General features: G+C 33.3%; 1 protein-coding gene across 2 annotated transcripts in view; it reads left to right on the forward strand.

Moving 5' to 3' along the window:
* LOC145291285 (corticotropin-releasing factor receptor 2-like) overlaps positions 1-24296 on the forward strand; it is a 641903-nt gene extending 617607 nt beyond the window's left edge. For both annotated transcript variants that reach the window (XM_080136936.1, XM_080136935.1), the window contains exons 11-12: positions 9366-9407; positions 20866-24296. In XM_080136936.1, the coding sequence (XP_079993062.1) occupies positions 9366-9407; positions 20866-21177 (354 nt within the window). In that variant the 3' untranslated portion in view covers positions 21178-24296. The remainder of the gene's footprint in view (positions 1-9365; positions 9408-20865) is intronic.
* The last annotated feature ends 2572 nt before the right edge of the window (positions 24297-26868 follow it).

The raw sequence follows: 26868 nt of genomic DNA on the forward strand, positions 1-26868 counted from the left end.
GAAGAATCTAAACAAAAACAGTCTTTTATAGCTTATAATTTAATGGAGAGGAATTTCACATATATGGCCAACAAGAGAGACAAAGACGAAATGATTACTCACTTTGGTCTTAACTCTTGTTTTCACTTTCCCTTGATTTTATCTCGATCAACGACGTAGTACTGAAAATTATTCAATCAACTTATTCAAAATAAAAGCATACAAGCAATAACACATTTATATTTTCATTTTCGTCTTAACCTTAAAATAATCAAAATATTCGAAGTCACATTCCAAAAAGGGGCGTACACTCACACCTCGCATTTTATTTCCATGTAGGTTATAAATTCTTATTTAATATCATTTTTTCAATCGACTGGTGTAATCTTGACACATTTTATCTCTTTCGCGATCATTTTGCCAATCATCGCAACACCACATTTGCTTTATAGACTTGTTTAAAATATAGAAACTTGTTTTAATTTATACTACACTGTGATCCAACAACGACCCACTACTTCTCTTATTCTCAGATTGCAATAAAACTATTTGACATAAAAACATGTCGATGCATAATTATAATAATTATACTTTTTTACATTTTCAAAGCTGACACATCCTAATATAAAATCGATTCATTTGTTTTCAATTTACTCAAATACTGACTCATTTTTTTTTGTATTTTCCTTTTAGTTTTGGTCACGTATTATTTTTCTTACTGTTTTTTCAGCAAACCAATAATTGCTATTTCATTTTTGCCTCTTCTGTGTTTATATTCTTTTTTCTTTTTTCTTTTCAAATTCTTCCCATTCTTTCGTCCCTAGACAAATTAGACGAAACACAATTTTCCCGGGTTTTTTTTTTTTTTTCAATCAAAAAATACAAAATGTTTCACTGTTCTAGTTTTTTTTTCGAATGACATTTGCCCCGAATACAAACGTGAGGACATGAAACAATTGCAGTCAGGATTCAAACAATTCTTCCATACAAAATCTCACTCAGTATTTATGGAAGTTTGTCTAGTCTAACATGCCTTCATATAGAATAGAAAGTGGATCTTTGGTTTATGGTTGGCAGACTCGTAACTTTCGCTTCTTTTAATCTGTATTCACGTCCTCAAAATCAATTAACAATATTACTGACAAATGGGTTCAATTTCTGTTTTCTGGGTCGGAATTCATTCATCTAATACTTATTGATACTAATCCTTATTTTAGAAGCTCAACGTAATTACAGAGCAATATATAGAATAAATGACAGAAAACATATTCCAAAATTTATGATGTTGACCATCTTATAATTTATTCCTTTAATTCAGTTGAATTTTACAATTCTTGGCAGTATTTTTTTTAAAACAGATACTGTCAAGAATTGTAAAATTCAACTGAATTAAAGGAATAAATTATAAGATGGTCAACATCATGAATTCTGGAATATGTTTTTTGTTATTTATTATATATATATATATATATATATATACATATATATATATATATAGCATTTTTTCCATTTAAACAAAAAGTGTTAAAGACAATAGAGAGCTTTTGTTTTGTCATACCATTTTTATTATTTTCAATTTTTCTGATGATGGTTTTTTGTGTATAAATCAAAATTATTAATAAATGCTCCCTAGTTAGATTTATCTCTTCCAAGCATGTCGCGATTTTGTTTTCGTCTTTCGTCAAGACATCACCAGGAATGTGTAAGATTTGCTTGTGCGGACAGGGTCAATGGTATAAGCAGTAGTAGTCGGAAAAAGGTTGGTGAGTGCGAAGCCGTTTGTGTCCAATGCGGAGAAAGAGAATGTCTAGTTTTGAGGTGAGGTGAGGGTCAAGAGAGTAGAAGGGATTACAATAGCCATTTTAAAATATTTTGGCTGAATTGATAAGTGACCATATTTAAGACAGATTTCTGAGTTCTTATTTTTACCGCCTCCAATTTTTTTAACATTTTAACATTGGTTTCATGGTGTATTATTTGTGTGTTGGTGACTAAAATTTCTCAAACTTCAGAGGGGGGCCGTTATGTTCCTTCTGTAATTGTTGTAATATAGCATTAGATGCTAGATCATGCATGGTAAGGCGACGGGATAATGTGGTTGTTGTGTAACTTTGGAAGCGGTATATATAAGAACAAAAAAGGAAATTGCAAAACGACAAAAAAAAATCGACGAAACCTGTTTATGTTTTTAGTTTTAAGTGAATTGATAAGCCTTTGATCTGTTATGCTAAACGTAACTCCTGATGGAAATAATTGTAATGTGAGCATCTTATTGTATACTCATTCAGAATACGGGCCGTGGCAAAACATTATGTTATTGTCGAACAACCTGTGCTTAATATGTGAGAGCGCATAACATTGAAAAGGAAAAGTGGTATACGTATAAGCAAAAAGATACCGATAGAAGATAAGTTAACTGGGTAAATACTGAAAGGTTCTCATTTGTTATCAATTTGCCTGAAGCATGTTTATACGATAGACAATAAGTGAAACAAAATGACTTGTGTAAGGTTTTACGATCGTAAGCGAACCAAAATAAAAAAGCAGTATATTCATGTTCGTCTGGGCATCCGTAGATAGAAAATGATTGATCAATCTAAGCGTCTTCCTCGCTGTATAAACGTGTACACAAAGCCTGTGTATATAAGTAAAGCGTATGAAACAGTAAGTCAGTAAGTGTTTACCTTTGTGTGAATGAGCTTGTATCGTCTTACATGAAACTGACGAAAATGTTTGGCTCGTTTATCAGCAGGAAAGAAACAGTCTAATTTATGTTGGGTTGTTGCTAACGCTACCATGTGTAGTGTGTAACCATTCGAAAAATATTCTAAACTGATAATCTCGTATTACGAGAAACGCAAGCGGACAGCCAATTAAATTGATCGGACTCTGTGGGAAGAAATGATCATTATTTTAAGAAATGGAAACAAAAAACTAATGTCTAGTGAATGTATAGAAGGAGCAAACACGGACAGCGCTGTCAGAGAAAAATCTGGAGAATGTAATAATGTTCCCGGTCATTTGGAGGAGAGGATGAGTAGTAAATAATGAGAGAGTGAGAGTGTTGCTACCACTTGTGAGGATGACGTGTAACTTACTAGCCTAGGAGTTAATATAATAATCTACGCGAACAATGATATCGGCGGGTAATAATCTCAAAATCTACATCAATTAATGGCTAGTAGTAAAACCATATTTACTTTTTATGTGGCGTTTGTGTTTTCAAATCTATAATGTTTGTGGAGAGGTGAAAAATCGTTATCATTTTATTATTAAAAAAAATTTAAAAATAATAAGCAGTTAGAACGCCATAAAATACGATTGAGTTTTATTTTCCGATTAAATGAAATTTTAATGAGGATAATTTAATTGAAATTCTGATTGGAAAGATATCTTCGAAATTTACATATGAATAAAACTTAATAAAACTCAGTTGTATTGTATGACATTCTAACCGCTTCTTATTTTAAATAATTCATAATACCAATATTTCAATGCTGAAACAAGGACACTATTTGTTATTCACTTGACTTGGCTACGTGCTATATTCTTGGCTATTCAATCTTTCATCCAGGGTTCGCTTCAACACAAGACGAATTGAAAATACCTTAGCGAAATAAAGCTAAGAAAGAAAAGCGATACGTCTGTATTTGAAATTCTGATTACAATGGTTCACACACGTTTACACACGTGTTTTATACACGTACACACCCGGGACCCACACGTTGTATATTCAGTCGCAAAGAAGACAAAGAATAAGAAAGACAAAATAACTACAACTCCTGCTTAAGGTTTTACGAAAATATCTTTATTTCTTATTCTACTGCCACGCGTGGCTTCTCGTTATAGCTGCGTCGTCACCCATGCCTCTAACGTTGTCACATAATCGCCTACCTAACGTCAAACAGATCAAGAATTCGCAGCTGAGAGTGAAAAGTGACGGCGAGTCAACTCTGGTCAGGGATTGAACCTAGGGAGGAATATTTTGTATCCAACTGGATATAACTTTGAACAATTTTCATTTACTTTTTTATATGCCTTGGTGGTCGGTTGGTTAGTTGGTTGTTTTTGTTTTACGGCATATCAACCTTTTCAGGTTATTTAATGCCGAATCCAGTGATTTTGAAGAAAAAATTTTTAATAGAATATTTTTGTTGTTTTCAAGTAAGTTTCTATTTAACCCATAGTTGGGACCCTAACAGGTACTACCACTCCGGGTCAGAGTGGACCTGGGAGCAATGGTAATTAAAGGGTGGCTCCACACTCCCCAAAGCCCGCAAGTTGGGGCCTAACCACTGGATATAGTTTAAAGTCATATCCAGGACTCCCATTGAGGGACTTTTACCCTCTGCAGGGGGGCAGTCGGTGTATTCTAATGCCCCACCGACAGGGCCAGCCTTGGTGGTCGGTTAAATTTTCCACGTGCTAAATGTTAAGTATGTAGAAAAGAAAATTCGAGTTTGTATTACTATACACATAGATTTGAAAAGTTGTCAAAAAACAAATATATAACAAATAAATGTTATCAAAGAGCAACATAAGTTACTTTTCTACCTTACTGGATAATCTTTTAGTGTTTTTATTTAATGTTACATGTTTATTCAGCTCGAAAAAAATATAGTGTTCACCGATGTATTAGAAAATTAAAAATGGCGCCCGACTTTGTAGAATACGGTAAGTTTGGGAAAATGAGTTCAACATAAAAAATATAAAAAATACTGTTAAAATCCCACTGAATATATGTCAGCCTATGTCACGATAACATATATTGAGCGAGTTTTTAAAAGAATTTTGTATATTTTTTTATTTTTAACTCATCTTCCAAAACTTACCGTTTTCAACAGAGTCAGGGTTTTTTTTTTTAATTTTCCAATAAATCGGTAAACACTGTATTTTTTCGAGCTGAATAAACATGTTACATTAAATAAAAACACTGAAAAATAATCCAATTATGTAGAAAAGTAACTTATTTTTGACTCTCAAATTCTAGATCTAGGCGCAGAGTAAATTATTACGATTAAAACCTAGTCGCACTGACAGGCTGATGTCCAAAGGTTGGTGCCAAGAATGCCCCTGAAGTTGACCCGAGGTCCGTTCCGTTAGAATCAGAGAATCTCACAGTAAAAGATGAATGCACCTGTTGATTACGACGGACCAATAGTTGAGACTCGGAGAAGCGGTGGAACTTTCTGATTGGTTTATGATCAGGTTTATGATCTCCGTAAGCCAACCACGTGTATATGATCCATGGCCCAGGAAAAAATCTAGAGAACAGAAAAAAGCCGAATAAAAGGAACCCCCTTTCCAAGGATAATTAGCACGACAGAATATAGCGCCGAAAAGTGAAATTTCGTTCGAACTGAATAACGAGTTGTGAATCCGAAGAAAAAACAGTTTCCTCTTAAAAAGAAAAAAAAACTACAAGGTGAGACCGCACCCCAGACCACAACATAGCTACAAGGACGCAAAGTTGACAGTGTGCGAGTTTGACGCTGTAATTCTATCTATTTCCTCTCCTAATTTTTAACAAAAAAAAGAGGAAGGAACAAATCAGATATACATTGTGTTTTGTACATGACTTCGACTGTTATGTGCTAGTTTTTGATTTTCATTATTTCTTCTTTGAAATTGTCCTTTTGTGAATTTTCTTTAAAGTTCCCCAAATATATATTTATCTAACTTAACTCAATTGTTGTCGTCCGATGTGATTTCGTTTGAAATGTTACAGCAAAGAACATCCACCAACCACGTGGACGACCCATACATTTATACAGAAGAGATGCGACGCCGAACCAAGTTAGAATCTATCTACTCTTCTATATAACAAATACACGCCGTCGAACCAAGTGAGAGTAAATCTACTCTTTTTTACAGCAGACACTAGACGCTGACAAGATTTAATTTGAAACCGTCCAAGTGGTGAACTTTGAGCTTTTATCGAGCTCGGCAATCCATGAGGGTTTCAAAGAACTTTATGACTGTCTGAGTATCACCTGCACGGCCTCAAAAAGAGGTCGATGTTTGAACAGATCATACGTGAACGTCTTCTCTGATCTCTCTCTCTCTCTCTCTCTCCCTCTCTCTCTCTCTCCTTTTTGTAGTTTTTTTTTCTTTTTCCTTGCCTGGACGTCATTTCACACACGGTTCGGTATTTGCATGTAACCGCCATGCGCGCGTCCGCGCTCTGTTACATAATGTGATGGAATAAATTCAAAAAACTCATTCGACTTATTTCCTAGATGATTACATATTTGAAAAGATCAAAGTTATTAGCAAAAGTCTGAAATAAGAAGAACATCCACCGAAAAAAAGAAACCTCTTTTACTGACTTATATGAAACAAATAATTTAAATTAAAATATTTTTTGTTTCGTAGCATTAATCTTCAGTTACCGTATCACAAGTAATGAAAATAATAAAACAACTATATTTTATAAAGACTTAGTATTTTGGAAAAACAATTATTCTTACAATTAAATTTATTTTTTTTTTCGTTAAACATCTTTTCCGTCCCACTGTTTTGCATCGCTCATGAATTTATACGATGTACTCATTTAAAAAGTGTTTAAAATTGTTCTTCCTAGTAATTCATCATACTAAACTGATTCCAGTTTAAATACTTCAGCATGTTATAATTTTTAAAACGATATGCAGTTAATTTATTTATTCCAGACTATTATCCTCATCTTTTTTAGATATTGTTTCACGACGTTTCGGCCAACTATTCCTCTGACCTTCGAAGCCCGTGGCACAGTGGATAGAGACGTTAATATCTACAGTTCCAGTTGAGAATTGTCTGAAGATATCAGTTAAAATCCTACCAAATCCGGCCAAAGGCTTACTTGGCCAAAATGTGGTGAGACGACAAAAACTATGGATGGCACTAATTGCTGAGAATGCAGTTAAGAAATTCGGAGTTCCTATCCAGTGGCGGTTTTCTACCTGACGAAGGCCAGAGGAATAGTTGGCTGAAAGGTCGTGAAACAACATCTAAGAAAGATGAGGATAATAGTCCGCAATAAATAAATTGATTAATAATGCTCATCTCAATAATGATTTCAATTAAACGATATGCAGTCGTTGAGCTTTTGCATATCGCTTTGTTTGAAAAGCCTAAACCGCACTCTAGTCTCCACGTTTGAGTTAGTAATTAAATTTTTTCATGTAAAAATAATTATAATTTCTGATCACCTAAAGAAAATCATAACTACAGTTGACTTTTGTCTGGTCTAACTATCAAGTTTATTATCAGGATAGTGTACATGGCATAGAAAACAATTAGGTTCAATCAGTGTTTGCATCCGTTTTTTATCTAGATGTATTACAAAAATATGCATTTAAAATTATAGAATTACGCCAGTACTTTAATTTTACATATAAAAATGATCATTATTATTTTCGATGAGATAAAGTAAAAAAAATACTCACCGTTATTTTTTATTATAAAATGTAGTATTTTTATTTTTTATTTTTGAAGGACCGCGTGATTATCGATGTAACATTAAATGGGGAGAATATTCTTAGAGATGTAGGTATTTTGTTGTATTGTTTTTTTTTGTTTGTTTTTTTACATGGAGATGACCACTTATCAAGGCCCGTAAGCCACTCGGGGATAAGGGTTATTTTTTGTGCAATAATCGATGGGATAATATCGTAATAATAGTTGGTATTGGAGATTTGATAAAGCGTCTTACTTAAGGGGGCGATTAATCAGGAATTTGTTTATGTTGGACTTGAAGATGTCCAAGTTGTAGTCAGGTGGGAAACAGGCAAAAGGAAGAGAATTCCACAGGTGTGCACTTCTCAGAAAAAAGCTATGTTCATAGAATCTACGTTTTGATTTAGGCATAGATAAAGAGTGGGGGAAATTACTGACAGTGGTTTTAGCTAGACGGGTGTTTATCATGAAGGATTGGCGAGGGGGCCAGAGATTGGAGCTCGGACGAGAACTTGCCATAGAAATAACGATAAAACAAAGACAATCGCATAAAATTTATTATGCCATGCCTTAATTGACACCAATTCACGACCGAGAGCATCTTTAATTCGAAGGTTTTCGGTGATCAAGCTGAAAATGGAAAGTGCCCTCAAATAAATCACGAAATAACCCATAAAATTACTTCAGTAAAGCTGACACCAAAACAATCTCAGTTGACCGTGATTATTGCATATGATCCAAGGAAAATAGAGACAACGTCCGCCAACCTGGAAACAACCTGCTGGCTGACACGATAGACATCGACAGAAAAAACAATCTAAAAAGATGAATAAAGCGAGACCGGAAAGCATCTGGTATGCAACACGTGTTTTTCGCTCTTTTACGTTGTCATACAGTATTTTCCTCCGCTATATTACAAATAATATCAGGGATAAGAAATTTTAATACTGATAGTCTAAACTGAAAAATATATCCATGTACCGGTTATTGGCGTGAGAGTTGTAGTAAATTTTTAGAATGGACAAAAATTATGCTGTTTTTGGAGAGTCGGGTAGGTCAGAGTTAATATGGCTGTTTTTGGAGAGTCAGGTAGGTCAGAATTAATGTAAGAAAAATTGGAAATCAAATGAATCTAACTGTTAATTTTCGGAAATGTGCATCAGTTTTGGTTGAAAGCATGACTCTATTGGAATTATATGTAGTGCTTCTGTTTATAGTGTTATGCTGACTAAATTTAGAAAAGAAAGACGGCTTTATTTTATTTTTATAGTAGAAAAACATAGTCTTCTTTAATCATAAAAAAAACATGCGTCCGACGGGAACATACTACAAGATATGTGCATTTGCTGTCGTTTTACTGATTTTCAGACAAAAATTTATTACACAAAATAATATTTGTTATTAGTTTGATGGTAACGATGCGTGATTATTGTTATTTTAATTTGGTGGTAACGATGTGTGATTATTGTTATTTTAGTTTGATGGTAACGATGTGTGATTATTGTTATTTAGTTTGATGGTAACGATGTGTGATTATTGTTATTTTAGTTTGATGGTAACGATGTGTGATTATTGTTATTTACTTTGATGGTAACGATGTGTGATTATTGTTATTTTAGTTTGATGGTAACGATGTGTGATTATTGTTATTTAGTTTGATGGTAACGATGTGTGATTATTGTTATTTTAGTTTGATGGTAACAATGTGTGATTATTGTTATTTAGTTTGATGGTAACGATGTGTGATTATTGTTATTTTAGTTTGATGGTAACGATGTGTGATTATTGTTATTTAGTTTGGTGGTAACAATGTGTGATTATTGTTATTTTAGTTTGGTGGTAACAATGTGTGATTATTGTTATTTACTTTGATGGTGACGATGTGTGATTATTGTTATTTAGTTTGATGGTAACGATGTGTTATAAAATGATTTTTTTTTATTTTTCAGGGTATTTTCGTGACTGTGCTCTATTGTTTTCTCAACGGCGAGGTAAGCAATTCATTCAGATTCATTTTTACTTTATCGCGGATATTATTTTCAGTGGGTTACATTCAATTATGTGATATATTCATCGTAGCTTTTGTTTAGTATGTGAACCTGACCGTGCATTTACTTTTGTATTAGCCTCGTAGGTATTTACAACAGTGCTAAAACACCGTTTTTTTTTCTTTAGCAAATCGTAAGATGTGTTGCTTGATAGAAATATCTAAACTTTTATTAAATTGAGTTAATGGTTTTCTTGAAAACTCACATGTTTAACATCAAAAGTAACGATATGAATCAGCAAATAAATTTCTTTTTTCGTTTCGTAAATCGCATTTTTATTGAACATGATAGCAACACCGTAAACATCAGCTTTATTCACATACATACACAATATAGAATGCACATATATATATATATATATATATATATATATATATATATATATATATGTATATATATATATACTAGCAAAAGTACCCGTCGTTGACTGGGTTCAAAAACAGCCTACAGAAAATGGGCTCTGATTAATGAAAGTATGATAGGGTATGAAAAGGAAGGGTTGTAAAGACATAGCTTCGAATTTGGGGGTATCAAAATCAAAGCAAAATATGATGAAAGTAAAAATAAAATGGATACACCCCATAATTTATTATACCACACCTGTTCACACTAAAACACTTATCACAATAGTCTGTGGATCTATATTAAAAAAAACCTGTTAAACTTTGTGTCATATTTCCATTCTATGGAGGTCAGGCGCAAACGAACACCCCATAATTTTATTATACCATATTTCTTCAAACTGAAACATAATGATCAAAGTATACTTACGCAGATAGATATGAAAAGTCTTTATTAAAGTTTGTGCCTATTTCCATTCTATGGAGGCCAGGCGCGAACACAGACACCACAATTTTATTATACCATCCCTATTTAAGTTAAAACATACTTATCAAAGTATTATTATGTACATCTATATTAAAAACACTTATAAATGTTTGTTTTTTTTTAATTTTTTATTTCAATACTATGTGGACCAGACGCGTACGCAGACCCCACAATTTTAATGAATCATCATTATGCCAGATCAAACATACCTATTCCTGTGTCTCGATACATATTTTATCATTATATGTGATCAGTTTTCTATAATAGTCAACCATATAGGAGCCTATTCGTGATCAGACACACACACACAGATATTCAGCTTTATATTATATATATTATTTACTTCAAAATAATATACGCTAGGTATTTCTGAGGCGTGTATTTTTATTTTAAAATAAACAAACAATCCAATTCAACTACGATTCTTTATTTAAAACCAAAACAAAAACAAAAAATTTCGTTTACGTTTTTTTTACCAGTTTTTACTTCACAATTTTTTGACATCGTAACTGCTATTTTTTTTTCTTTTAATAACACAATAAGTCAAAACTCATCATTTTTATAACATAAAAAACGTGTATTTCGGTTAAACAAATCTTTCTAGGCTGAGGTAACATAAAAGAATTTCGCTTCAACTAGAATATAGTCATAAAAAGGTGCTCAATATCCAGAGAATAGCTTCTCTTCGTATGCTTTCTGTCGAAATATCTGGTGAAGAGTTTGTCACGTTCTTCTGCTTTTTTTCTGGGGGTACATTTTCGTGTTTTCATTCGTTCTTTTATTTTTGAAATTTTTATTGGGGTAATGATGGAGTTAACATATGATAATGAAAAACTGCTCAATATTCTTAGTATAGCAGGTGTGGCCAAATCGAACTTCATGTCGACCATGGCAACGCTAAGTATCCATGCTAGTATATATATATATATATATATATATATATATATATATATATATATATATATATATATCTTGCAATCATGAAAGGAAGACTTTATTATTCATGATTAAAAGTAAAAAGCCTTAAACACGTTTTTTAAAGCAGGAAATTATATATATATATATATATATATATATATATATATATATATATATATATATGATGGAATCAAAACGGATGTTGTGTTTATCTGATATACGCAATGGTAAACTTCAATCTAATATAAATACCTGTATTTATATATAGATATATACTCCCAACCGAATAAAAAAAAGCTCAATACACAATAGAGAGTAGAGCTTCCTTTTCTAGTTAAGCCTGCGATGGTAGATGACATGTTTTTCTGTCCATTTTATTTCTCGATTCCGCTCAGTTGGAGATCAACTTTTCTTTGGACTACAGCCCTATTCAAAAAAAACAATTTCCGTTATTTCAGCTACTTTGAAAACTTTCCAACTGGACTATTTATATTTCACTGGATTTTATTTTATATTTCATTCACTCTAAAGAATTATTTTCGCATTTCGGATTACCTTGAGAGAACCTTCATATAAGCTGAAATATTATGAATCGTTTGTTTTTATTATTTTTTACATTTTCTAATTATTTTCACTCGTTGTTTTTAAAGGACTATAATAGATTGCGGTTTCACTTAATGTCATAACCAGCAAATTCTAGCATTGCTACAAATATAATTTGCTGATTTCTATCTGTCCTCTGATGAAAAGAATAACAAGAATAGCATTCTATGAAACTCCGTGGAATAAAAACTTTGTAAATTGTTCTTTGGATTATTCAGTCGAACAATAAATTTTGATTGTAAATTTCAACTTATAGTTTCAATTTTCTTTCTTTTATATTTCTATACATATAAAGTAATTCACAGACTGACCGTTTCGCTTTATCACAGCTCTTCAGTACACAGCTTTATCATAGCTTTATCAAAGCTCTTCAGTACGGCAAGACTGCCTCATCCCAAGCCAGATATCGATCCTACGATCATTTAGTTGATAGCTGGCAGTTCTAAACCCAAAATATGGAATCAGCACTCGTAAATCACATCTCTAATATATTTTTATAAACATTGACCCTCTTAAATATTCCCCATTTTTTGTTTATAAACACACACACACACAGACACAAGCATATATGTATATCTGTGTGTATATATATATGTATATATGTATATACATATATATATAGAAAGAGAGGGGGAAGGAGAGAGAAAGATAGATAGATTGATAGACAAATAGATAAATCTGTGAAGAAAATAAAAAAGAATTTTAAATACCACAGAACGCCTAATTTTTCTTGTAAACTTTTTGAAAGATACATTTATATGCATCAATTCATTCTGTATCATATAAACTGACAATAATTGTAGACTTCATTTTCTAAAAAATCTTAGATTGAAACGAGTTAAAAATATATTTTTGTTTTCGTATGACCATCTGTGAACTTCACCAAATGAATGTATAACTCAACTGTATAATTCCGATTCCAAAACTTTTCGGGGCTTTTTTCGTCTGATTCGGCCAAATTTAATCAATTTTCATTCGGTCTTACCCCCTGACATTTATTGAATCGACTCTCATTAATTTTACAATTTTTTTCTATTTTCAAAGAAAAAAAAAAGAAGCCAAATTCAATGCAGCTAACTTTATCAATAAGCTTTTAAAAATAGTAGCACAAAGAAGTGTTTACAAGACAATGCTAAAAAGCAGAATAATCAGGTTGTTAACAAACAAGTTCAAACCAAGTTCATATTCGAAATTTCTGCTTAAATGAGGATCTTCTTATACAGGGTGGAACGATGAATTTGTCGTCTTAAAGAAAACAGTACTACAGTTTTACTTTAAAACGTTTCTTGAAAAATTCAATTTATGTAACTTGATTACATAGTAGAACTAACATCCATTCAATGTAACCGCCTTCAGCCTCAATCACCGCTCGATACAGTGCCGGAACTTGGAGCATGCCTTTTCCACGAGCATCGGTGGGAGCTCGGTGAATACTTGGCGGATGGCAGCGATCAGGCTGGCTTTTGTGTTGTGGAAGGTCGTTTTTCTCCACGTATACCAAACGAAAGAGTCCAATTCAGGTTGGGAAGGGGGTGGTCAGTCAGAGAAGGATACAAAGTCGTAGCACTCTTTCTGAAGATAAGCCTCGGTCTCTTTGGAAGTGGACCAGCGACGAGTTCTGTTGCCATACCCAGGCAGGGGATAACCACACTCTTCAGCACATCCAGGTACACTTTGATGTTGACTTTCAAGCAGACTTCGAAGATGTGAGGTGGGATGATGTCGCTTGAAACTGCACCAAAGACCATAACTGTGGCCGGAAACTTCATCGAGCTGTGCCTTCAAGCGTTAAACCGTCCGAATTTGCATTTAATGGGTGCTGGAAATGGTTCTGTAGGCATAACGTGACTCAGTCGAAAGCATGAATTGTATCTTGTATTTCCGTTCTCGCTCGTTGTCATTTTCAGACACGATAGAAGACTCCTCTCAGTCTTGGAATTTGTACATAACTGACCAACTAGTAGATAGTCTGCAATAAAAAAAATAAAACCGGTTTTTACTAAACGGAAATGAAATCATGTCGTCTTTTTAGGGCGACAGTTCTATCGTACCAACGAGTGAAAATCCCTACCAAGTGAAAATGTGTTTCTACTATCATGAAGATTCGAAGTTGCTCGGGATTTTATATGAAGAATATTCCCCTTTTCAACATGCTCATAACACAATATAATTTGCCACTTTGTTACTGGTCCCGTTTTGCTTCTTATATACTCAATATGAAATTCGAAATTTTGGAAAACTTTATAAATAAGTTTCTTATGGTTATTGCTAGTATTAAATATAACGATATTCTCCACTCATAAGTTTCTGAAGAGTTTGTAACAGAGGGTATATATCAATGCCTCCGTTCATTCTCAAGAGGCAATGTCTACCCATGTAAGGGTAGTAGTGCGTGTAATTGTGAGGCAAGGTGTGGTTAAAGATTATTAACCACACCTCTCCTGATTCGGCACTACTTGGGTCCAGAAGCAAGGGGGGGGCAAGACTGACTGTAAGAGGAAAGCACATACAGCAGCAGGAATTCAAAAATAGTCACCCATTTTAGTATATACGATGTTGTGCTTTGGTGTGCTTTTCCTTGTGTAGCTTCACAATAGCTTGTCTCACAGAGTAATCAAGTTTTTGGCGTTTGTTGGGTGATGCAACGTTTACAATTGACTAAGAAAGACTTATTCTTTATAAGAAATCAAAGAATTTGAATATAGTATACTGTTTACATTGTTTTACTCAATTTTGTCATTTACTTTTGGACGTTCTTATTTTGAAAATAAATAAATAATTGTTATAATCTTTTTCTATCCTTTGCAAATGATTCAAATTCTAGTATGTTATTATGGATGACAACGACTGCCAGTTGTCAAATATTCGGCTTTTCGCAGTTGTTATTTCTAACAAATATTAAGTTTAGGTTTTAAAATGTTGTCCCTTAGTTTTAGACGCTACTGTATACGTATATCTCGTCCACGAAAGATGATTTTAACTACGTAAGTTTTAAACCATTTTAATCACCTCATATAGCCACTGAACTGTAAGTCTTATATGTGTCACCATTATAGGTGCAAGAAGATGTTTGTCCCTATTAATTTTATATATCTGAATGCTGGTGCGATCGGGAAAACAGGGAGTAGGAAGTAAATTCTAAAACCAAACTGTTTGAGGAAATAATTGATCTGAATAGAAAATGTAGAAGCGTCTTCAGTGGAAAAGTGGAATTTCGCTGCTAACTAGGTGGGTCGGACTTATTTTAAAAAGTTTTTTTAAGTGCAATAATTTCATTGGAGTATATTTCATTGAAGTACTTGTTAACCAACGACTTGGGACTTTACAGACAGTGATTAAGTTAGAAATTCTCTTTGTGGCAGGTCCAAAATAGAAAGACTAGTGGTTGGTGTGCCAGACAGGTGTGGCAAAAAATACTCTATGCACCATATGCTCAATACATGCTTGTAGCTCCAATTTAAATGCACCATATAGATAATACATGCCTCTAGCTCCAATAATTAAAAAAAAAGTTTGTGAAAATCTATAATTTCGTTTAAATAAATCATGCAACTAAACGTTCTTCTTTGCCACAGTTTGCAGATTTGCAAAAAAGTTTTACTACTTTATAAAATTAAATTGAGAATAAAAATGTCAATTTTTCTTTAGTAGTTATAAACTGTAAGAAATAATTGAATGTGAGGAAGCAGCAATTTATGGTGGTCCAATAATCGGCAATTTATGGTGGTCCAATAATCGGCAATTTATGGTGGTCCAATAATCGGCAATTTATGGTGGTCCAATAATCGGCAATTTATGGTGGTCCAATAATCGGCAATTTATGGTGGCCCAATAACCGACAATTTATGGTGACCCAATAACCGACAATTTATGGTGGCCCAATAACCGGCAATTTATGGTGGTCCAATAATCGGTAATTTATGGTGGTCCAATAATCGGCAATTTATGGTGGTCCAATAATCGGCAATTTATGGTGGCCCAATAATCGGCAATTTATGGTGGCCCAATAACCGACAATTTATGGTGGCCCAATAACCGACAATTTATGGTGGCCCAATAACCGGCAATTTATGGTGGTCCAATAATCGGTAATTTATGGTGGTCCAATAATCGGCAATTTATGGCGGTCCAATAATCGGCAATTTATGGTGGCCCAATAATCGGCAATTTATGATGGCCCAATAACCGACAATTTATGGTGGCCCAATAACCGGCAATTTATGGTGGTCCAATAATCGGTAATTTATGGTGGTCCAATAATCGGTAATTTATGGTGGTCCAATAATCGGCAATTTATGGTGGTCCAATAATCGGTAATTTATGGTGGCCCAATAACCGACAATTTATGGTAGCCCAATAACCGACAATTTATGGTGGCCCAATAACCGGCAATTTATGGTGGTCCAATAATCGGCAATTTATGGTGGCCCAATAATCGGCAATTTATTGTGGCCCAATAATCGGCAATTTATTGTGGTCCAATAATCGCCAATTCATTGTGGTCCAATAACTGGCAATTTATTGTGGTCCAATAATCGGCAATTTATGGTGGTCCAATAACTGGCAACTTATGGTGGCCCAATAATCGGCAATTTATGGTGGCCCAATAATCGGCAATTTATTGTGGCCCAATAATCGGCAATTTATGGTAGCCCGATAATCGGCAATTTATGGTGGCCCAATAATCGGCAATTTATGGTTGCCCAATAATCGGCAATTTATTGTGGCCCAATAATCGGCAATTTATGGTGGCCCAATAATCGGCAATTTATTGTGGCCCAATAATCGGCAATTTATGGTGGCCCAATAATCGGCAATTTATGGTGGCCCAATAATCGGCAATTTATTGTGGCCCAATAATCGGCAATTTCTGGTGGCCCAATAATCGGCAATTTATTGTGGCCCAATAATCGGCAATTTATGGTGGCCCAATAATCGGCAATTTATGGTGGCCCAATAATCGGCAATTTATGGTGGCCCAATAATCGGCAATTTATTGTGGCCCAATAATCGGCAATTTATGGTGGCCCAATAATCGGCAATTTATGGTGGCCCAATAATCGGCAATTTATTGTGGCCCAATAATCGGCAATTTATGGTGGCCCAATAATCGGCAATTTATAGTGGTCCAATAACTGGCAATTTATAGTGGCCCAATAATCGGCAATTTAAGGTGGCCCAATAATCGGCAATTTATTGTGTCCCAATAATCGGCAATTTATGGTGGCCCAATAATCGGCAATTTATTGTGGCCCAATAATCGGCAATTTATTGTGGCCCAATAATCGGCAATTTATGGTGGCCCAATAATCGGCAATTTTTGGTGGCCCAATAATCGGCAATTTATTGTGGCCCAATAATCGGCAATTTATGGTGGCCTAATAATCGGCAATTTATGGTGGCCCAATAATCGGCAATTTATGATGGCCCAATAATCGGCAATTTATTGTGGCCCAATAATCGGCAATTTATTGTGGTCCAATAATCGGCAATCTATGGTGGCCCAATAATCGGCAATTTATGGTGGCCCAATAATCGGCAATTTATTGTGGCCCAATAATCGGCAATTTATGGTGGCCCAATAATCGGCAATTTATTGTGGTCCAATAACTGGCAATTTATGGTGGCCCAATAATCGGCAATTTATGGTAGTCCAATAACTGGCAATTTATTGTGGCCCAATAATCGTCAATTTATGGTGGCCCAATAATCGGCAATTTATGGTGGCCCAATAATCGGCAATCTATGGTGGCCCAATAATCGGCAATTTATAGTGGCCCAATAACCGGCTATTTATAGTGGTCCCAATGCTATCGAAAACTTTGTTTTTCGATATAAATATAATAGTCTATCGGTTTATAACTGTTAATTTTCTTTTTTTTAATCGGGTTTTTCGATTGTCTATCATGCCATTCACAACAAATTAAATTATTTTTATACTCTGTTCACATATATCATCTAAGACATTATAGTTATCAGAACGGCTCAAAAATGGTACATAATGGCCTCTTGGTTTACACTCAACAATGTAAGGTGAGGGTCAAGAGTAAGTTGAGTAAGACTGAGTGCTGTCCTCATCTACACCTATTTATGATATCGAATGTAATGCCAGCTTAAAGATGGCCAGTGACTCCCTGTCTGAGAGTACATCTTTCAAACTGCTTGCCCTAACGTTCACAGGAAACATGAGTTGGAACAATTATATTGAAAACATTGCCAGGGCCGCTGCGAAAAAGGTAGGCTCTCTCTACCGTGCTAGAAAACTACTGACACCTGAAAGTATCCTGTACCTCTATAAGGCCACCGTTAGCCCATGTATGGAGTATTGTTGTCTCATTTGGGCTGGTGCATCAGCTACTAGTCTCTCACTCCTAGACAAGGTTCAAAAGAGAGTCAAAAAATATTTTGAGATGAGGCTTCATAATTTCTGCGTTCATTCTTTTCTTTTTGCAGACTATTATCCTTCATAGTTGTTTTTGATTCGTCACGTTTCGGCCAACACATACTCTTGCTTTTTTTTTCAGGTGACGAAACGAAACGGCTTGAAGTGTTTTTAATGCTACCAACTACGAAGATAAGGTTCATAGTCCTCAAAAAATATAAATTCATATTTAGTCAACGATTGAAAAATAAATCCATATTATCATCGAGGTTAGTCAATGCCCTGTGATGGAGGGTTTAAAATGACGAAAAGTAAAAGCATATTTTCAGTTTAGCTGAAAATAATCGGAATCGCAAACACATGATAAAATAGCTCCCATAGTGGCATTTACAATAATGATGATAAAACCTCAAAGATAATTAAATATATTTTTCAGGTAAAAGATGCCACTTTAAAATAAAACAACACGAAATTAACTTCCTATGAAATACAGGCACATATCGATTTTTAATTCAAGAAAAACATTTTATCTGAAGTTAAACATATTTAATCGTTTCTAAAATCTGAGTAAAATGATGATGACTATTGACTGATAATTAATTAGCTGTATTCGTTATCCGTATCTACACGACGTTGTCCGGGTGAAATCAATTTAGTGGGTGCACAACTCTAGAAATATTGCCAAAAGATTCTAATAACGTAATGTATTTGAAAGAAAGCGATTGTACAAAATAATTTCGAAAACAATTATAAAATATTCAAACGCAATTTTCAAAAGGCTGACGTGTCATCCGTTCTGTCGAAAGACGTTTCTTCGAAATTCAATATAATCTTATCGACATAATTCAGGGGGAGTACGTTAAATCTTCTCTCAGCCTGCTAAGTAAAGAGGACATCTAATATAATTGACGTATAGGATTGTTTTTAATCTAAAAACGACTGGTATTAATTTTAAATTTACATTTTAATCTTCAACTTTTTGTTAAATGCTGAATTAAGCAGTTACTTAATTCGGCTTGTCATCGCGTAAATTCAATTGAACATCCTTTCAGCACTTCACCAAATACGGCACTCATAAGGAATAGGTATCCAGATAATTTAGTACTTACTATGTACGGAATAATCGCGTTGACACACCGGTTCTCGTCAGATCACCGAACTTAAGCAACGTTGAGCCTGGTTAGTACGAGATGGGTGACCATTAGGGAATTCTAGGCGTTGTATGTGCTCTCCGCTTATCTCAGCATGTGTTTCTAGTCGCCCTGTACTTCACTTGCCACTGGTATTTAACAACGTCGTCTCAGGAGAGGTGTGGTTGGCGATTGCGCATTTCCTGCCACATTGAAAGTCATCTCTAGTGTAGACATAAATTTTAGGCCATGACGATTTTGGGAGTCAGATTTTGATGTCAAAATGAAGTTATATTAACTAAACGTGCATAGTTTTAACATGTGTAAACGGTTTGTGATGTTTTTTAATGGTAAAAGTGCTGAATAGTAGCATTCGAGAACTAAAAAAAAAAAAAAAAAGAAATTTGAGGAATCCGTCTATTATTACCGTACGGAAATGATTTATAAGATTCTGTAAATAGTTGAACAAACTTAAAAATCGTTTTCACGCTTTAAAACTGCCCATATAAGATAGAGAATCTATAAATTAATACGATGGCGCGCGTGTTATTTTCTGTGTCAAGCTTACATCCGAGTCGTTTAATTGTTATGTACTTACATTTCTTGTCATAAATAATTTTACTAAGAAGTCTTAATAAGTTTCGGTTTCGGCTTCGATTATAGCTGATGGCACTTAAGTCATGATTTATTTTATAAATGATTTTATCAAGAATTCTTCAATAGTTTTGGTTTCGGTTTCGATTATGGCTGAAGGAACTCAAGTTATATATATATATATATATATATATATATATATATATATGAAATCTCAACTTTATAATATATAAACATCGATAGAACATAACTCTATAACAATATATACGAAATCTGCAAGAATTAAAATATCATATTTAAGCGTAATTTACGACTGGGCTTTGCCGAGCGTTCGTGGAAGCTTAGATAAAAACTTTTGCAGTTTAACAAAAAAGCTACAATAATATCTGAGCGTCTCCATTGACATTGAACATCGACAGAATGCCAACATCAATATATTACATATATATTTCCACAGCTCCCGCTAGTTTAACTTTACTGTTTTCTATTACTTATATGTTTTCTATGTTTTGTATTTTTGTTTTGGGGTTTACGAGATCTCGAGTATTAACAAGTCTGTCTTTTACCAAATGCTGTTAAAATCGTAATATGCCAATTTCGGGGGATCTTTAAAAATCTTCCGTTGATACTCGCGATTTACTCGTAAATCTAGCTTTTCTAATTTTGTCCTTTTATTCTGACAAAGGTGGAAAAATTGCTATATTCTGAGTCAGAATCTATACATCTTCCATTTAGCTAGATTTTGACATTTTAGCGTGTTAAACCAACTAGCTTGATGGCTTGTCTGGAGCCATTTCCATAAAAGTAAAAATACACCGAAATCCTGCAGATAACCTTTTTTTTTTTTTTACAAGTACCCAATACAGTTTTTAATTGAAGACGTTTAGACATAAGTATATAGTTATATTTTTCTCTGGGTCTCTATTTTATTTTCGATGTTTTTCAGGTGCGGTCGGTAATCACGAAAAAATGGCGCCGCTTCCTGGAAAACCAAAGTATGAGGAACAACATACGCCGTCGGAGCTCTCGGACGTCGTCTCTTTTCCTGTCGCAGTCGGAGGTTGTTGTCATGATGTCAATCCGAGGACGCATGCGCAGTCAAAAACAACTAAAAAAACGTGACAGCAGCCTGGATGTCTACTCACCGCCAAATGGAAGCGCCTGTGAGGTCGCTGTCACGAGCACTAATGGAGGCGGGGGCGGGAATGTCAGCACTCTCGGATATAACAGTCAATACGTTGCTGAACACGAACTTTGACCTTCAGACAAACTGTAGTGCAACACGGCTATAAAGAAAATCAAATGCATCTATGTACTATATATAATATGACTAGTATATATATATATATATATATATATATATATATATATATATAATATGCCTATTATATATATATATACATATGATATATATACATATACATAATATACATATATATATATATATATATATATATATATTTATACATAAAATAAATATATACTTATCGCAATTGCGCGAGGTGTACACATATGTACTTCATCCTATTGAAGGAAATCGTCAGGCTAAAAATTTACTTTAATGGAATGGAAAACAGACCTTTCTGTGTAGTTCACTTGCCATAAGTATATCTTTTATTTATACTACCACTATGCTCTAACAATGTATTGAGCAACTTATGAGTAAATATTATGCTGATGAAAAATAATGTCGTTTATATATAAATAGTTGAACGTGAAAAAACGACATTATTTTTGCACCAACCTACTAACTAAAAAAAAAAGGATATGTATGTAATATATTATTTTATAATTTAATTGTGTGTATGAAACTAATACTTATATGATATGTTTATTTTGTATGTTAAATAAGACGACAAACCATTAAAAATAAAGACATTGTCGACTCACTTGCACTCTATATGTACATGTGTGTGTGTGTGCGTGCACGTATAAAATAACAATTGTTTTATATAGCCGTAATTTATTCCTATCAGAATCAAATTCTAAAGAGAAAATCAATATTAAAACCTTTAAATAGTTATTTCAAATTTGTAATCTCTACTATTATTGTGTGTGAGTTCCTTCCTTATAGGTTCCGAAACGGCTGAACCTATCTTTTAAAAATTTCACTCAAAGGTTATTCACATTTCTGGCAATGTTCTTAGAAATTTTTTGTACATAAATTCATCGGATAATATCCAAAATTAAAAAACGATCTTAAAAATCGTCTTCTCTTATAAATAAAAATAAGTTTTACAACGGAATATTTTATATTACACCGGTGTAACTATAACTCGTGTAACGTAAAATATTCCCTGATTTTGTTTTTCTTTTTATCTATAAGATAAGTAGGTTTTTCAAGATCATCAAACCTAAATGTCAGCTGATGTAATATTGTAAACAAACACAGGCGGAATTTGATGAACGGCATTGTTATTATTATTTTTCATCTTTTTTGCAAATTAGTTCACTGAACAAATTTTTCCTTGTAATATATAATATTCAATAGAGGGTTTATTGTATAATAATATCTGCATAAATCAAAATATCATATTTAAGCGTATTGTACGACCGGACAACGCCGGGTGTCCAGCTAGTGAAGCTATAAATAAAGTGACAGATAAAAGTTATATAATTATTTAATAGAAGTTTGGAAGATAAGAAAAATTAACACGTGTTTTTTATGATAATTTGCATTGAATATTGAACAAATTCAAGTAACACAAACATCTCATCAAAGTTTGTTGCCAAATAAAGCCGTACACTTTCAAGGCGAAACTTCATTCATCTCATCTCATCGCCGTCGTCTTTCAGGACGCTTCACCACCGAATCCACACGACTTCTCCAGTTCTCTCAATGTCGCATGACATTTTGCAGGTCCCGAACACTTTCTAGTCCTATGTTCTCTAGCAGGTTGTCAATGTAGGCCATTCTTCTTCTACCACGGTTTGGGTGTCCATCTCTTGGTATCCAGAGAACAAGGTGCTGGCTTCTTCTTCGCTGTGGCTCATGTAGTGACCGGCTACTCTCATCCATCTCTGCTGTACTTTCAGTGATACTTGTGGTAGGTCATTATAAATCTGTTGGTTTGCTGCGTGGCTCCTCCATGATGTATTGAGAGCAACCTGAGCATCCGTTTGTAACATCCATCTAGTTTCTTCTTCAGCGCATTTGTAAGAATCCATGCCTCAGTACCATAGAGGAGGAATGTTTCTTCATGCAAAACCTCTTTAAATGCCCAATAATAAACTGTTCTGTCTTTTTAAACAAATAAAATAAATTTATAATGTTCCAAAACTATATTGTTAAAATCCTTATTCTAATTTGGATCAAAATCCATTAGATAAATTTGATTATATAAAATCTCCCAATTTTGAGAGTTAGGTTCAGTATTAAGGATTAAATATAATTCAAATAATCTTGCTTAATTAAGGTCCAATGACTCCAGACCAAATATATGCAAATCTGAAATATTTGAATTTTTAATTGAGAGGTTTTGTCCATATTCCATCCCTAAAACTAACGGTAAAGTCCACAGTGTGTTTCGTGAAAGAAACAGTCATTTATTGATTAATATCTTTTGCCTTTTACTAAAATTTCGCAAAAATAGTTCGCATCTGAATTTGCACGAAAGATTTCGCCTTTCCCCATTTTCACAAAACTCAATTAACTTAAATATTTCAACAAACAACTTTTTTTATTATTATTACATTTTCACCCCAAATAAGGAACATTGCCACTTTGGTGTAGGGGGCTACTATCAGGGGAAACATCTACTGGGGTACTATGTAGGGATTAGGGCAGCAAGATGTTGGTTCACGTTGCACTTGAACTTATGCATGTCAGTACAGTTGGGGAAGCAGTGACATGGAATGGAATTCCAAAGTCTAGCAGTTCTGGGGAAGAAACTACTGGAGTAGAAAGATCTTTTACATCTAGGGATCTCTACAGTGTGGGGTGGGATTTTGCAGCTTGTCGGGTCTGTCGAGGGTGTTCACGTCGTGGGGGCACAAGTGCTTGCAGTTCATCAGAGCATTCACCATTATAATACTTGTAGAACAGGCAGAGGGATGCAACGTTTCGACGATGGGACAGAGGCTGAAGCTTAGATGCCAGTTTAGGGCCTATCAGATTTGCGACTCTCTTTTGAACTGTGTCTCAAAATGCATAATGATCGTTAATTCGTTTAAGAGCGAATCTTATACATAAAAATATATAAAAATAGAGATGGATCTAATTGCATATAAATAGATATGGTGCAAGAGTCGATAATGCACTTCCTTTTATAATCGTTTGTTGTAATTTTATTTATATAAAAAGTTTCAATGTGAGGTTCATTATTTATTCTTAGAAAAGATTTTCATTATAATAAACTTTCATTTTATCTAACAATATGAGAACAGTTTGTGAAAATAATTTCATACTTGTTTTTCTTTGTTTTGATACGTATATATATATATGTATATATATATATATATATATATATATATATATATATATATATATATATATATATATGGTTATGGTGATCCAATATGGCATGTGTTTCAACACGTTTTTATATGGACATTACCATAAGTATAATAGCAGAAATATTGCTTATTGATTATTTCCATCCGAGACAAATACTTTTGTCTACATTTTTTCATGAATTTACAATTTTGCAATCACGTTTTCGATTGAAAAGAATCATAAAATGGTACGAAATAGGTGAGATTGAAACAAGTCACCAAAAAAAACTATACCTAGTGCATAACATTCAGGTACAAAACATGTGTGCTACAAATATAAACAAAGATAGAGATTTGTTTTATTTAGAGGTTAACTGGAAAACTTTTGTCTCTTTATTTCAGGAAATTACAGACTAGCAATTTGACTTGCTTATTTGTTGTTAATTTTGGCTTTTTTTTTTTTTGGTTGGTTTGTTTCTTTTTGTTTTTTGCTTGTTGGTTGTTTGTATTGTAATTAGGGTTTAAAAAAACTTTGCGTAGAAAGTTTCCATATTCATTTTCTGACTTCTGATCCAGACATGCAGAGAATTTATCTGACCATGTCTTATACTAAATTTGCGGAAAGTGTGTCTGTGTTGAGAGAGAGAGATAAAGAGAGAGAGAGAGAGAGAGAGAGAATAAGTTATGAATAATAAAAGTAAAGTGAGATAGGAATTATCAAGTTTATTAATTTAATAAGAATTACAGAAAGAAGAATAAGGGAGAAACCTTTTTAGGCGATGGCATATTGAAGTTAAAATCCTTCTCGTAAGAAGAGAAGAATAACCGGTATTATACAAATATAAATTAAAAAGACAACACCGACTTTGGTAACATTCAGATTAGAAATGGAAAAAATGTTTGATTAGAATTGGAAAAAGATTATTTCATTATGTATTATATATATATATATATATATATGTGTGTGTGTGTGTGTGTGTGTGTGTGTGTGTGTGTGTGTGTGTGTGTGTGTGTGTGTGTGTGTGTGCATGTATACATAATATATATATATTTATATATATATATTGTAATGTATATATATACATGCATACATATATAGATATATGTGTGTATGTATACATGATATATATATACTTATGTATATATGTATATATATATGCATATATATATATATATATATACATATTTATATATTATTTTTAAATAACAATTGAAAATTCTTTTACGTAACCTTGGCTGACTCTTTGTTGCCTTAACAGTACGAAGCAAAATATCCTCTGACATGATTTTTATCAGGTGAATTATTTTTATATGTCATTTTTAAACTTCTAATTGCAGTATGGTAGTATTTAATTCAACTATTTTATATTAAACTATTAAATATTAAAATTTATGAAAATATCTTTTCAGTTCCATTTTTCTTTCTTTTTTTTCAACATTGTCACTTCAGAGACTTGCTTGCACTTAAAAAGATTTACAAATTACCCACTTAGCATCTCAACGAACTAGTGTTCAAGGGGATCTTTTATATTCTCAAGAAGAAAAAATGATATATAAAAACATTCGCTTGAAAAATATTTAATCGGGACGAAAGATAGAGATTTGTTTTATTTAGAGGTTAACTGGAAAAGTTTAGTCTCCTTATTTCAGGAAATTACTGACTAATAATTTGACTTGCTTATTTGTTGTTAATTTTGTCTCTTTTTCGTTTATTTGTTTCTTTTTGTTTGTATTGTTATTACGTTTAAAAAAAAATTGCGTAGAAAGTTTCCATATTTATTTTCTGACTTGTGATCCAGACATGCGGACAATTTATCCGACCATGTCTTATACTAAATTTGCGGAATTGTTGAAATTTTGGGCTGTAAATTTGTCGCGTGAGTTCAATGGATTTGCTCAAAAAACAACTACTTAAAAATAAAACATTGTTTATACTCCAAAATTAGATAACTCCAATTAAAATATACTTTGTGTTACTTTTTTTTCAGCACTTTGTGTATGTATGTATATATACGTGTGTGTGTGTGTGTGTGTGTGTGTGTGTGTGTGTGTGTGTGTGTGTGTGTGTGTGTGTGTGTGTGGAGAGAGAGAGAGAGAAAGAGCTAAAGAGAGAGAGAATAAGTTATGAATATAAAAAGTAAAGTGAGATAGGAATTATCAAGTTTATTAATTTAATAAGTATTACAGAAAGAGGAATAAGGGAGAAAACATTTTATGCGATGGCATATTAAAGTTAAATCCTTCTCGTAAGAGGAGAAGAATAACCGGTATTATACAAATGTAAAGGTAAAAAGACAACACCAATTCAGATCAGAAATGGAAAAAATTTTAGATTAGAATTGTAAAAAAATTATTTCATTACATATTATTATATGGCTCATTCCATGTCAAATCGACAGGGGTAAAACCATGTCCGACATGGATTTTTTTCAAATATGCTACACTAATAGATCTCCATGAAAGGAATTGAATGGCACTTGTTAAACATCTCAAGGTCAAGGGGTTCCTGAGATAT

The sequence above is a fragment of the Euprymna scolopes genome, chromosome 12, assembly GCF_053919585.1.
Source record: "Euprymna scolopes isolate OS-2025 chromosome 12, ASM5391958v1, whole genome shotgun sequence".
NCBI classification, from domain to species: domain Eukaryota; kingdom Metazoa; phylum Mollusca; class Cephalopoda; order Sepiida; family Sepiolidae; genus Euprymna; species Euprymna scolopes.